The 15356-nt window shown below is 45.2% G+C and overlaps 1 protein-coding gene across 1 annotated transcript in view; it reads right to left on the bottom strand.

Annotated features, from left to right (window-relative positions):
* Positions 1-4296: 4296 nt before the first annotated feature.
* The window catches only part of LOC116771324 (innexin inx1), a 28806-nt gene continuing 17746 nt past the window's right edge, over positions 4297-15356 (bottom strand). Inside the window, exons 5-8 of the mRNA XM_061527075.1 lie at positions 8084-8241; positions 7647-7841; positions 6931-7092; positions 4297-6628 (exon numbers count right to left, since the gene is read on the bottom strand). Coding sequence (XP_061383059.1) covers positions 6571-6628; positions 6931-7092; positions 7647-7841; positions 8084-8241 — 573 coding nt within the window. The 3' untranslated portion in view covers positions 4297-6570. The remainder of the gene's footprint in view (positions 6629-6930; positions 7093-7646; positions 7842-8083; positions 8242-15356) is intronic.

Below are 15356 nucleotides of genomic sequence, written 5' to 3' on the forward strand. Positions count from 1 at the left end.
TTGCTTTGTTTAATTCTGACCACGAATCCATCGGTCTTATAATTTGTAGCAAACAAATTCTCTACGCCAGTGAATGTTACTTATACATCGTGAGTATTTGTTATTCGACCTTTCAAAGTATATCAGTCACAGATAACCTATGACTACAATTGGACACAACTAACTGTCACTGAGATATCACATTTAACAAGTTACATTACATTTCCTTAAATATTACTATTTTTAAACTGTTCCAGTTGGTTTAAAAATAGTTTATCTGTTCAGTACCTATATATTATATATATTTTTTATAATTTTACTATCACTTGCCAACGCTTGGTCGATATGAAAGGTGAAAAATAATGAAGCATCATATTACTATTGTAATTTCCAAGCTACTAATGCTTAAATTTTGCACATTTATGTCAATAGTAGGTAAATTAAAATACTACGAAAACAGTGAAATATTAAAACTAACGGAATTTATTTAAGATACGTCAAATGACAAGCAAAATAATAAAAAATAAATACTCCTTCATTCCTATTACAATTAAAAAAAAACGTGTAACAATTACTTGTTTAAATTATTTATTCCAAGAGCAAGGGTTGACTGTATTCAGCTGTGTTCTTTTACTTGTGACTTATAAAGGTAACTGACTATATTTATACAATAATGTGTAGTTACATATAACTAAAGTGATAAACACAACTTAATATGTTGAGAATAGCGTTTGTATCGTCGGTGCTGTGTGCGGTATTCCCGTACCAGTTTACATGAGATTCTGTTTAATACTCGTGTCAAGAAATGCACTCGAAGATTTTGGCAAGAAGTTACCCTTTAAAAGTAAATTAATTATTCAAATTTTTCGATAGTAAAGGATATACTCGCAAAACGTTTGCAATAGCTTTAAAGGAATGTGAATTATTAAGAACGAGAACTGTTGTTTGCCAGATGTGTACTGAATAAAGATTGCTAACAATGCATTTTGAGAAAAATATTAATAAAATATGCAGAAGTCGATACTATTGCAAAAAACAGTAATGCTTTCATAGACTTATTTTTTTATAAAATCTTTTCTTTATCACCTGCAGCTAATATCTGGGGATGTTGTATCAAAAGTTTGGCCATGGTGATGCAATTTGGCAAGACATTACCTACCGAAAGTTGTTCAGAATATTTTTGTTGATGTAAAATGATAACCCTAATGACGTAAGTTCAGTTAGAACTTATAGTCTAAGCTCAAACAGCTTATATATTTTGCATAGAGTATAAAATACATTTAAATATGATTTTTCCCTAAACTGTTTGGATGATTCTTCTTTATACTATAAAAAGATTCATAAATATTAATTGAGACGAAACCTCTCAGCATTCGATGGATTCACCGTGCGTGTGCCGGGTCCATCGCGATGCAGGGAGAGGAGCTTTAACAGTGCCTGGGACTTGCGACCCAGGTGTAGGTTTATGGGGCGTTAAACGCTCACCTCCACTGTCCAAGCTCCTCTCTTTACCTAGCCAAATTTGAAACGAACCTACTAGGGCTGCCTTCGATACACGTTCCAAAAATGAACTGATGTTAGTTCTTGGCAGGCCCAAGTCTTTTAGCAAGTTATATTTGTCTATTATACCTCTCGCTCCTACTTCTACCGCGTATAAATTTACAACGAACCTATTCTTAGTGACTTCGTTAGTGAACTCGTAATATTTGTTGACCTTGATGGTATGGTCTTTGGGGATGTTGGTTTCCCAAGGAACCGTAAGCTCTATTATCACATCGTGCTTTAATATAAAAATATCTCCGGTCTGGACGCCGTCGCACAAATATCCTCTGGGATTTTATATTGCTTCTCATACGTATCCAATTAATTTCGGATAACTTTCGTATTGGAAAATGAAAAAGGAAATAAATTCGCGCGTCTGAAACTGTCTCAAAGTAAATACTTGATATATAATTTGTTTGTCTTTAAAAATGGCGAGTGTCAAAATTTTTGATGTATCTTAACAAACAAAATGTTTTCAATGTTTAGTGGCATTAAGTTAATAACAAAACAGGGCTCAGTTTATCGTCCTCTATTTATCGCTTCACATGTCCTACTGTGGAGTTATCACCGCCGTGTCAACGCATAGAGGATGCCAAGAAGCTATTTGCTGAATGCTGTCGGGAGGTAAACTGTCCCAATAAATTAATATTTGTAGTCCGTGGCCGTGCGAGCGGTAAAAGCAAAAAGGTAGGTTTGTCTATGGGATTGGCAAATAATTAAATTTTACATTTTCCATGGTCAGAAACTTAATCTACCTCCATTCTGAGTGACATTATGTAGATTTCTAAAATGCATTTCAATTAATTATATTATTAAAAGAACAAACAAACAAACAAAACAATAATATGTATTGCATTATTCATACAAGCAGCCACTTGGTCTTACTGTTAATGAAATTACTTAGGCTTAAATCATTTTATATTTTTTCTTTTATAGAATCCGTTATTATTTTGTAGGCTGTAATTTTCATAATCACACACAAAAAAACAAACTCGCTAAAACCCTTCAGCGTTTTGGCGAGTATCTGCTTCGTCTTAAAAAAGAGGAATCTATACATTATTGTGGTTCTGATTAAGACCCACCTCGCGAGGTTCCTTAGCGGAACAAGGAAAGGTCTGTGGAGGAGTAACCCAAAAACGTTAGGAAGGGTGTCGGTGAAACGCTTCGCGACTCACTTCCTACAGTGTTAGGTTTGGTACTTCCAGTAGCCATCTTCGATATCACCAACTCTCAGTCTGGGACATGGCGGACAGTGCTATTGAACTCGTCTTCAGATTTTTGCTTGGACAACCTGTAACTAGGTCTGAAAAACCCTATACATTAAGCTATTCTCCTTTATCATCCTAGTACACACCTGATAGCTCATCAGCAGGTTCCTAAAAAGATGAAACCGAACTCTCCGAAAACCCCGAAAATTTGTGCGTTTCCCATCCAAAAAAATCTCACTTCTTAGACGATCCCTAGTGTTATATGTAAAATTCTTGAAGCTCCTTTAAAAGACGGCAGTGCGGTCAATCTTTCTGTGTTCAAGATGTGAGATGATCTTGGATAGTCGAAGCTATAGTTTGTAAACTATAACATCGCTCTTTTCACGGTCAAGGGTCAAAACTACATCTCGCATATAACAAGTCGATAATGTATTTGCGGTGACTACCACCTACGAGTGCATCTGTCAGCTGAATTGTGCCGCAAAGGATTTGAATAGAAATCTCTGCCTACTCTCCGCATCAACGACAGTTAAAATGAAAATTTCATTCTGCACTTTGTGACCATCAAAATGCTTTGATTGTGAATAAGTAGGATTCTGAGATTTTATTAATATTCTATGTTGATTTGGCTAGAGATTCGCAATATCATGATCTCCTCTGCAAATGTTGAGATGATATTTAAATAGTTCTCAAAAATATCCACCATAGTATTTTGCTGATTTTTTATTAAAAAATACTGTCATCCTAACGCTTGGCACTCAGTTTCAGTGTACAAAGGTCACCTGTAAGACAAACAGTGATTTTACAATCCACGATACGGTTTCGATGACTTCTAAACCGGATCGTGCCGCGAGAAGCAGTTTATCTCAAACATACAACATGTATAAGTTTCCACGCACATACAAATATTTAGTGTACAGAACACGAGTTTTGACGTGCGAGTAGTTCCGCTAACAGTCACACTCACTGCAAGGCGGCGCTAGTAGCGACTGGGCGTTAACGTTTCTGTTCAGTTGCGATACTTTTATTTTTTTTTCAAATCATTAATCAAATGCACTTAAAAACCTCTGTGAAAATCTGCGTTTAGTAATATATGTACAAAGAATAAAACAATTTAGATCTATCTTGTTTCATGTGTAGGGTAGTTAGCGCGTTTGCATGCATGGTGTGCAGGAACTGACTGAAATGCAATAATTACTAAGTGGTTTAAAAGATTAAGTATATTAAATAACAATATAAAAGATATTTTTTTATAGTCTGTTAAATGTTCTCAGTTTATTTATACAGACTAATCAAAATCTGTCATAAAAAAATATACTAAATTATTATTTCCTAAAAATAAAATATAAGAAAATGTAAATTAAAAATAATATCTTATAATGTAGAGACACGCTTGTTGATTATATCTCTACGGTACAGCTATGAAAAGTAAAACCCTTGTCACACAGCGCCTGTCTGTACTTTGTCCTTTAGCAAATATTAACACACTTATACCTTAGTCTCCTAGAATATTAAGGATCGTTGTTTGAATGTCGGCAACCGTTAAAGGCGAAATAAAACAAGGGAATAAAAAAATTAAAATCATATAATTCGCTTTCAACCGAAGTTCATACATTTGTTAAGACGTCTTATTTAAAATAACTTAGTCCATAGTTAGAGCTCTTTAATAAATAAAGTATTCAAAAAAAATTCCATACATGAAAAATATATATTAAAAAATATCCCGAACTTAAATAATATAAATGCGAAATATTAAACTTAGTCTAAGTATAATGAGTCGTTGGATGGGGAGTGGAGGGGCGAGCCGGCCTTCGCATGAAACAACTCTATTCATAAAAACTTAATTAATATATATATACTTTATATGTGTGATAAATTATTTTACATTAAAAAATTCAATGTAATCTTCGACGGATTCCTGTTCTATGGACAGACATTCAATATTTACATAGAGTTTGAACTGAATAAATGTATATAGAGATGCTTTAAAGATTCATGGTATCCGAGAGACGTCCAAGAGCTCACTACACAGCATACACTAAAACCACAGATCACGACGGATCCTAGACTATATCTAGTGGAATACCTTACACCTCACAAATAATAAGGTAATATCGGTTATACATGCCATAGGGGAGGTTGGAAACAAAACCAGTACAATACACGATACTCAACTGGGCTTGATGTGACGATCGTTACAAGTGTTGCCAGCTACACGATGCGTTTGTTATGGCAACATCGCGTCACAGTCCGCGCGCGAACGGAAAAACTTAACAACGTCTGAATAACATTAAAAATATTTGTTGTAAATCACATCGAAAACTACCTCCGACATAGAGGCACGAAACGAACACGCGTCTGAGCACACCGTCCCTTACAGGTAATAATCGTTTATTGCTAATATTTGAGACGCGCTGTAGACGAACATGTCTGTCTCGCTCACTCTATATTAAACTCATGAATGACATGAAAGAGAAAGAAACAACTTATTTTTCTACTCACTGTATAACAATACAAGACCATTACGTAAAATACATCAAGGAAACTACAACACGCAACTACACAATCATAAAAATAAAAATATGTAAATCAGTTTGTATAAGTCACGAATGTATAATAATATAGACTTAAACATACATAAGGCGTATTACAGTCTATACTTGAAATCAGTTCAGAAACATTGTCATCTATGTCGAACTCCGTGCAAAAACGCACAAATATAAGTAGATGGCAGCACTGGTGTAAGGCTAAAATATTTCACATAAAATTGATATGATAAATGAGATAAAAAATGTCTTTTATACTTGTAAAAAATTAATTTCAGATCCAACAACGTTCCGGCAATCTCGTCGACCATAGACGTTGCCACGATTATAATAAAATGAGGTAAATGTCATGCTAGAAAATTGGCACTAACTTTAAAAAAACACAAAAAAGTTTATAACGCCTCCATTCCAAATATGGAATTGGGTATAGTGTTGCCATTTAAAAGCTAGAAAAATTTTATTCAGACTTAATTTTTTAATTCATAACTTCACCACACCAAAAGAGATGGGACTACAACCCTGAAAGTTTCTAAATATACGATTGGTAAATTCAAAGTATATGCGCAAAAATTAGTAAAAAGGCCAATAGTATACAATATAAGTATAAATCGTCTTAAAATGGCAACATTTTTAACAACAAGCAAAATCATTCGAGCAATATCAGGTACCTTAAATTTGAAATTCGTAACTAAATACAACCATGTACATATGTCTGAAGTCACAAAAGCACATACCTGTTTAAATAACAATTAATTTGTCACATAAAGTGTGATTTTAACTTTATTATTTATCTGTGGCGTCATGTCTTTTGGATATTTTGATATCTATATTGATATTATTGGACTCATATATATATTGTTTGTATCGCTCCATAACTTTAAACACTAAGATCACACCTCATCCCACCGAGACAAGCTTCTGTATATCGCTAATGGCAATCTCTTACGTATATCTTCTTAGTCTACTACTTTATTGTATTGTCACCAATTGATCTCCAAACATTACATTTCTTTGAACCGCGTTGTTTGTATGAAACAGTAGGAAAAATATTTATATGTATAGTAACAGTATCCCGCAGCCGTACAGTGGCGCCATCGTGGGACTTGAAATCATACAATTTGTGAAGTGGGGGGGGGTGGGCAGTTTGAATTTGGAACGTCAGATTAATACTTATGTAATTGGAACTATATACAGGCCGTACCACAAGGACTAACCCGGGTATATATAGGGGATGCGAGGTCATGCGGCCGCAGTCAGTCGCCGACGACGGCGACGCGCGGACCGGGCGGGGGACGTCACGCGCGCGGACCAGTCTTCTCACCCATACGTTTTATTAGTTCCGAGATTAACTCCCTGAAAAATGAAATTTCATTTTATTACAGATTCGTAGTTCAAGTAGTATATTTAACTTATGCACTTACAGAGGTCCCACGCTAATATTCTCATCTACAACCATAGACAAAGTAGCGTTTTCTGAGATGTATAATCATTATAAATCTTTTATGAAATTATTTATACTGGCAGTAAAGTGTTCAACGTTGATTTTAGGGAATATTATGACTAGAAACCTATTAGCTATATAACACCCACATGCACACCTCCCGTGTACACATGGTCTAACACATATGATAAACACTCTGTAGTATAACCCTGACCTGTATATGAGAGGGTCCATGTTCCTCGCCAGCATGTACAGGAGCCACCAGTCACCGACGTCCGTCCTCTGGGAGATGATGAGAGCTGACTCCATCGCTATGGTGCGGGACCTGGCGTGCAGCAGACGGGGGCGCACGGACGGCACGAAAATTATTATTAACCTGGAAGCATATCAAACACTACTTTGATGAAATATGTCCTGTATTGAAATACACAATAGTGATTTATAGGAACGTCCTTAGGAAATATTTGCTTCAAAATACTGGAAGTGATGACGAGAGACTTGCTTGGTAACAAAAAAAAAATCTTAGGAAATTAAATTAGGCAATTAAAAGACAAAATAATTTAAATTTTTGCCGTATTAAATTGATTTATAGGCTTCCAAATCCGTCAAACAAAATTTGTTTATACCGTTGGCACTGGTTCCTATTTTTTTTTTTGGTTGCTATGTATGTTATATCACAGGGAGCGATGGTTCAAGAAGTGTCCATCGCCTCCAATGGATATCTGAAACTTTATCCACCGAGAGACCATAAAATGTTGTGAGGATACGAAAAGCCATGAGCCAGCGTCGTAGAAAAAAACGTTACTGCAATTTTAACCTACATTATTTGAAAGATAGGACAATTATCGTATGAACTTTTTGAAAATGATGAAATTTTTCCATTACTTCAATATACTTTAGAATCGACATGCGTCTATATCTCCAACCGACCTGTAGATGACGAGCAGGACGAGTATGACCGCCAGGATGATGTACCAGAACCAAAGGAATATGTAAGTCTTCTCGTTGACGATGTTCAGCGGCAGGATGCAGAGCGAGTCGTGCGTCTGCAGGCTGCCCGAGGCACCGAACTTGTGGAACGTGCACTTGGTGACGCGAGGGAACACGTAGATCATTGGGTCGTATCTGGAAATGTTACATAGCTTCTTTTGTCCTTTCTGATACTCCACCGTTGTGACAATAACGGATATTGAGACACTTCCTCGTGTTAGCCCAAAAGATGGTTAAAGTTTTAAGATTTGTCCTACTGAACCTTAATTAGAAATATTATAAAATCTAACAGCAATTGCTGTAATAACTAGCATGTTTTTTTTTAATTTCACCAAAAGGTCAGGCTCAATGAACTATTCAATCTGTGTGATGCGAACCTCTCTTCTTGCGGCACCTCGCTGTATCCCAACACTCTGGTGCCGTAAGAGAAGAACTCTCCGTTGAAGAAAGAGTCCATCATCCAGAGCTGCATCACAATATTCACGAGGCAGAGCAACTCGCAGCCCCAGTATCGAAGGGCATACAACTTGTGAGTCTGGAATAAGAATATCGTTTGGTCTTTGTGATACTTCTCCTATAATAAATGCTTGGACATCTCATAATAACGAATGGCAGTAACGAAATGATTTAAGCCATTATTTTCATATTCTATTGGACACAAATAACCCTGAACAAAAGACGGGTATAACAGCTTACTCATTGTACACGTCGAAAAATAACAATTGCATTACATTTTGTATGAAAAAAAATTTATAAAAAATCCATTAATAATTAAATAATGCATAAAACATATACAATTGTATATTTTATTACATTACACACACTATAGTGACTTTGACACACACACATAATACGTCAATCCGTGAAAATCCCTCACCGTATTGTCACTGAATGTCACACACAAGGATATTTCTATCCCAGCATTGAACTAGAAATAATCAATAATTAATGATCGCATATCATGTACATGAGCCACATCTGTGAATAGGGAGCCATCAACAATAGCACATTCCAATGTAACGAGGGCTAAACAAATTTGACGAATGTTACATGACTTAAACTGATTTATATAAACACATCGAAATATTCTGAATCATAAAAGACTTTACAACTTCTAATCTGTTGCCTATAGTTGGTAGAAGATAAAATAGGATTATTTGGTGATTCGGCGTCGGGACGTGACGACCCCATCGCCCACCGGCTTTTCCGGTGCAGTCAGTCACGGGGAGGGGGACCTTGACCTCGTTTTAGGGTCTCGGTCCGGGCTGGGGGAACAGCCCGTAGAATGAAAGGCTTGTGAATGTGTGATGGATGAATGCTGATGGATGGGCTTATACGGCCCCTAATCTTTGGTTCTGGTGCCCGGCCTTGGGATGCATGGCGAGCAGGCGGCTCGTCCCAAGGGCACCAGGTCTGGCCCTACCTCAAAGGGTCAAAACAAAAAATGGAAAATCGTGTTGAGAAAAATAGTCCCCGGGTGGGTCCCGGTATTATTGCCGGGGAATCCCACACTCCCGCTTCGGCGGGGGGTCGGCCCATGTATACGGGGGGTGCCACCAATACGATCGGAGGAGAAGAAGAGAGGAGAAGTAACGACCATGGCAATATGACAACGGATTCCGACTTGCAAAACGTTTCGGCTTTGGGCATTAGGCCGGGCTCGGCGCACCTTACCGTGTCGAGACCGGACCCTGTAAGCGATGTCGAAGAGACCAACGCTCGCAATCAGTTTGAGCGCGAGTTGGGCCTCGGAGCCGCGTCGCGCATTCCGCGCGTTCTGCTCACACGGCTACCAACCGGACTGGACAGAAGTGATAGAGATAGTGACGACGATCTCTCTGACTCCTCGGCCTTCAGCGCTATGTCGCTGGAGTCCGGAAGGTCATCAATGACCGGAGCAGACAGGCCTCGCAAGAGGAAAACAGAAAGTGACGGGATGCACGCCTTGAGCAGAGGGGCGGCACCCACTTCTAAAAAGGGACGTAGGCGGCCACCAATGCCTGGCCAGTATGTCGGCCTCGCGACGGCCCAAGCTGTCTACAACAAGGCGAAGGAGGAGGCCCTTCGGCTTCAGGCCGAGAAGGATGTGGCCGAAATAGTTAAGAGAGCGAAAGAGAGAAGCGCGTCAAGGAGCGCAAGCCCTGTACCGAACGCTGCTACAATTGAGAATGTGTCAGCGCAAACCAGTGCCGCTCTGACTAAAAGTGTCGAGGCCTCGTTGGCGAACATTCTGATGGTCGCCACGAGGTCAGGAAATTTGAAGGGCACCTTCACAAAATGCCTCAAAGAGGCGGTCGTCAATATAAGGACGGCCGTCTCGGAGTTGAGGGAGCGCTCCTCTTCGGAGGAGATCAAGCGGTTGGAGGCGCAAAATACGCAACTCCTCGCACAGGTGGCGGACTTGCGCCGAGAGATGGAGGAGTTGCGCCGACAGGCCTACCGCCCGGCCGAAAAAGAAATTCGCCAGCTGATGGACGAGGTTTCGAGAAAAAACCTCCAGACCCTCGGCACAATGCTGGCCGGCATTGAGGACCGCCTTCTGCCGGAGCCTCGAAGACGGCCTGCTCTGGCCGTAGAAGTAACAGGTGCCATAGAGGCACCGAAGCGGAAGGGCCCAGAGCCCCAAAAGGTGACGGCTGCCCCCACATATGCAGACATCGCTGCGGTTACAACAACCGCTGCAGCCGTGAAAGCGGCCCGCCCTGCGCCGGCCAGGAGGCGACATCAAACAAAGCAGCCATCATTGGCTGCTCAAGAGGCGGCGCAGAGAAATGAAGGGGCCACATCCAGTCCCTCTACCGCCGAAGGCCCGCACATTACAGACGGGTCACGAAAGGCGAGCAAGAAGAAGGGGGTGGCTACTCCAGCTAAAGCCACCCCAAAGAAGAAGAAAAAGAAGAAGAGGAAGGTGAAGCTTCGTTCACCGACCACCGCGGCAGTCACGCTCACCTTAGCAGCGGACGCCGCGGAGAAAGGGGTGACATATGTCGGCTTGCTGACGCAGGCTAAGGCGGCGATCGACTTGGGGGAACTCGGCATCCCCAGGCTCGGTTTCCGCTTAGCCGAAACTGGTGCGCGCGTCCTCACCATCGACGGTGAGGGAGCGCAGGAAAAGGCGGACGCCTTCGCTGAGCGGCTGAGGTCCGTCCTGCCCTCAGACGTCGTGAAAGTCGCCCGTCCGGTTCGGAGTGCGGAGATCCGCATCACCGGGCTGGACGAATCCGTAGCGACCGCCGACGTCATCCAAGCGGTCGCAAAGGAAGGAGGGTGCTCGGTTGGGGACATTCGGGCGGGTAAACTGGTGGTCGGGCCACGGGGCGACGCGTCCGTATGGATGCGCGTCCCGGTCGCAGCCGCCAAGAAGCTCAGCAGCTCCGGGCGGCTGATGGTCGGCTGGGTGTCGGCGAGGGTGGTGCTGCTGGCCGCGAGGCCTAAGCGCTGCTTCCGCTGCCTTGACACCGGCCACGTGGCGGTGAAGTGCCAGCACCCGGAGGACCGTAGCCGGAGATGTTTCCGGTGCGGGACTTCGGGTCACAAGGCGGCCGAGTGCGAGGCAGCGCCAAACTGCCTCTTGTGCGAGGCTGCTGGCAAAGCAGAGAGGGCACACGTGCTGGGGGCAAGCGGCTGCATCGCAAGGCCGTCTCTCCCCGGCACGAAAGCAACAAAGACGCGAAGGGCACCAAGGATGGCCCGGCCTAAAAAGCCCAAGGCCAATGGCGGAGGAGGAGCGGTTCTCGCCCCGCCTGCCATGGAATTGGACGCCTAGCCCGTGGGCGGCGATCGGGGGATCGCCGCTCACATCAAGAGGGCCCGAGAAGCAAGCTCCCCAATGTCCGGGGAGCTCTCGGAGAGGCAAGCGGCGGCACGTCACCAAGCCGCCGCACTGGGCAGAGCCAAGCCCGGACGAAGCCGGGAGAGGCAAGCGCTGCGGGGTCGTGGTAGTTAAACGGTTCCCACGTCCTCCGCGATAGCGCAGAAAGAGGACATCGGGGGGTTTTAGTGGGTAAGAATCCCACATGCCCCGGTCGCGTCCCCCACGCGGCCGGAAGTCTTACGAAGATTTCCCCCCGTCAACAAAAAAAAAAAAAAAGGATTATTTGGTGATGCCGCCGACCCGTCGGGAACGCTTCGGCGTTCCCACGATGGTCCCTGACCGAGCTCGACAGGGACATGGCGGTGGAGGCGTCGATCGTCCAAGCTTGGACGATGCGAGTGGAGCAGCCCGTTTCGGTGGATGGGGAGGCGCGCAAATTTCGCCACAGCCTGTGGCGGATTTGCGATGCTGCGATGCCTCGCGTCGCGCAACGCTCCCCCAGACGCCAGGTGTACTGGTGGACGTCAGAGATCGCGCAGCTGCGTGCGGCTTGCGCGGTGGCGAGACGCCAGTATATCCGACAACGGAGGCGGCACCCTCGTAACGAAGCCGTCGAATGTCGGTTTCGTGACGCCTTCAACGGAGCGAAGAGCGGGCTTCAGCTCGCAATCTGCAGGTCGAAGGAGTCGGCTCGCGAGGAGTTGCTTGCGCGTCTGGACAATGACCCGTGGGGGCGTCCGTATCTCGGTGCCCGGAATAAGATCCGGGCCCAGATGGCCCCGGTCACGGAGAGTCTGGAGCCGGAGCTTCTGCGAAGCGTCGTGAGTGCCTTATTCCCTGCGGAGACGGCGCACTCGATGCTAGCGGAGGCTGGCACTTCACGCGGGCCGGACCGGGTGGAATTTATTCCGCCCGTCTCTCTGGAGGAACTCGAGGAGTCTCTGCGGCCTCTCAAAGCCAAGAAAACCGCCCCTGGGCCGGACGGCGTCCCCGGATGTGTCCTGGCCCTGGCTCTGGGCGAGTTGGCCGAGTGGTTCGTGGAGATCCTCAACGAGTGTTTGAGATCGGGTCGCTTTCCATCATGTTGGAAAGAAGGGCGACTCGTTCTCCTCCAGAAAGAAGGTCGACCTGCAGACTCGCCATCTGCATACCGTCCCATAGTGCTGCTAGACGACGCGGGGAAGCTCTTCGAGCGTATCCTAGCTACCCGTGTCGTCGCACACTTAAGCAGCAACGGACCCGACCTGGCCGAGTGCCAGTATGGTTTTCGGGGTGGCCGGTCTACGATCGATGCCATCTCGAAGCTGAGGGAACTCGCCGATGATGCCGTTTCGGGGGGTGGGGTGATGTTGGCGGTGTCCCTGGACATCTCCAACGCATTCAACACCCTTCCGTTCGGTGTCATTGAAGAGGCCCTCAGATACCATGGTCTGCCACTTTACATCCGGCAGACCATCGGGTCCTATCTCCGCGAACGAGAGATCTCGTTCGTGGGGAGAGACGGTAGGGTCCATCGCCACGAGGTGCGCTGCGGGGTTCCGCAGGGGTCAGTCCTCGGGCCGCTCCTGTGGAACTTGGGGTACGACTTCGTACTTCGCGGCGCCCTCCAGACCGGGCTGAGCGTCGTCTGCTATGCGGACGACACGCTCGTCGGGGCCCAAGGCGTGGACCTGGCAGAGGCGACGTTGCGAGCTGAAGCGGGAGCCGCCTCGATAGTACGGCGCATCGAGATGCTCGGGCTGAGGGTGGGTCTCGACAAAACCGAGGCCCTCCTGTTCCACGGCCCTCGAGCACGACCACCGCCGGGCGCCAGCATCAACATCTGCGGCGTCCGCGTCGAGCTCAGTCCCCGGATGAAATATCTGGGGCTGACTCTGGACGGTAGGTGGAACTTCCGGGAGCACTTTCGCGGTCTCGTCCCGAAATTACTCGGGACGGCGAACGCTCTCGGAAGGCTTCTGCCTAATCTCGGTGGTCCAAGCGCGACATGCCGGCGCTTGTACACCGGCGTGTTGCGTTCGATGGCGCTGTACGGAGCACCAGTGTGGGCCGGTGCCCTCTCGAGGCCGAACGTGGCGTCGCTGCACAGAGCGCAGCGCGTCATGGCTTTGAGAGTGGTGCGTGGATACCGCACGGTCTCCCACGAGGCGGCTTGCGTGCTCGCTGGGACGCCTCCCTGGGACTTGGTCGCCCAAGTTCTGGCGGAGGTGCACCAGTGGCGCGCACGAGCTCGATCCCAGGGTGTGAATCCGCCCTGGGATCCGGTGGATGGTTGGCGACGCTCCGCACACGAGGAGCTACTCCGTCGATGGAGGCGGCGGCTCTCCGAGCCAGTGGCCGGGTTGCGCACCGTGGAGGCGATTCGACCGCTCCTTAAGGAGTGGGTGGATCGCCGACACGGTTCCTTGACCTTCCGGCTGGTGCAGATCCTCTCGGGGCACGGTAGCTTCGGGCGGTATCTGTGCTACATAGTCGGAAGAGAGCCGACGGCGGCGTGTCACCATTGCAGTTGCGTGGATGATACGCCCGACCATACATTAGCGGAGTGCCCTTCGTGGGAAGCGGAGCGTCGCCAACTAATCACCGAAGTTGGCGCGGACCTTTCGCTGCCGGCCGTAGTCAAGGCTATGGTAGGTAGTGAGAGGGCCTGGGCGGCGGTGGTCTCTTTCTGTGAGGTTGTCATCTCGCGGAAGGAGACTGCCGAAAGGGGGAGGGAAGATGATCCCTCCTCGGCGCCGATGTAGGCTGGGTCGTAGGCAGCGGGCTTATGCCCGCCGAATGGCTCCCCAGTGAGAGGAGCCTGCGGGTGTCGGAGGGGTAATCCGATGCCCGATGATCCAGGCAAATGGAGAGCTGCAGGCCTTACGTTCTGGCAGGCAGTTCTTGGAGAAGGAAGGGGGGTGTGGGTGGGGCCCACCTCTCCTACCGAAGGCGGAGTCCCCTTTTAGGGGCTCGTGCGTAGTGAACGGATGAATGGCAGGCCGTCCCCGTTACACTAGCTTACGCACTGCGCCGAGAACGTCGAGGTGGTTTTAGTGGGTAAAAATCCCACATACCCCGACCGGGTTCCCCCTCGGTCGGAAGTCTTTCAGAAGATTTCCCCTCGTTACCAAAAAAAAAAAAAAAAAAAAGGATTATTTGGTGATAATTCAACGAGATAGATGAGTTGAAAAAGTACTGGATGAAACGTACTCCTGATCCCCGATATATTTGTGAAGATTAATAATTTGAATGGCTATGAGTTTAAGATAGCTCAGGCGAAACAACGTCTCAATGATCATTGTTCATCAAGTTCTGTTCATACACTTTTTATGTACGAATGTAATGAACGGCGCTGTCTGTTGACATTCCAAGCTTACCACCGGGACGGTACGCGGTAGGTGGTAGACCCACATATAGATAACGAGGAACCTAAGAACCGTTTCAACAGTGAAGGGATCTTTGTTTTTGTACTCTTTCGTAAGTTATCTTTGGCATTTCTAGATTGTACCAGAATTCAAGATTCCAGAGAACGTTAAATTGTGTATCCGTATATATTTATATATTTATATTGTTTCTGATGTAGCCTAATGATTTGATTTGCCTTTCTTATCTGTAGCAAAGCATGTTCAAGGTTTCAGTGTTATCATAATACAGCTTGTTTCGTCTCTCAACTTAACTAAATGTTTATATTAAAACAGGAGAACTTGTTATATAAAATAAAGTATTGTATAGAAGTTGCAGTGGTCATGTTTAGTATAATATTTTCTATTTAATCAATCTGTTACTATTAACTACGTATCTTTTTTTTTATACAATATTTTTTTTATAAGATATATTTATATAACATCAAAAAA

This window comes from Danaus plexippus (assembly GCF_018135715.1).
Source record: "Danaus plexippus chromosome 3 unlocalized genomic scaffold, MEX_DaPlex mxdp_34, whole genome shotgun sequence".
NCBI classification, from domain to species: Eukaryota; Metazoa; Arthropoda; class Insecta; order Lepidoptera; family Nymphalidae; genus Danaus; species Danaus plexippus.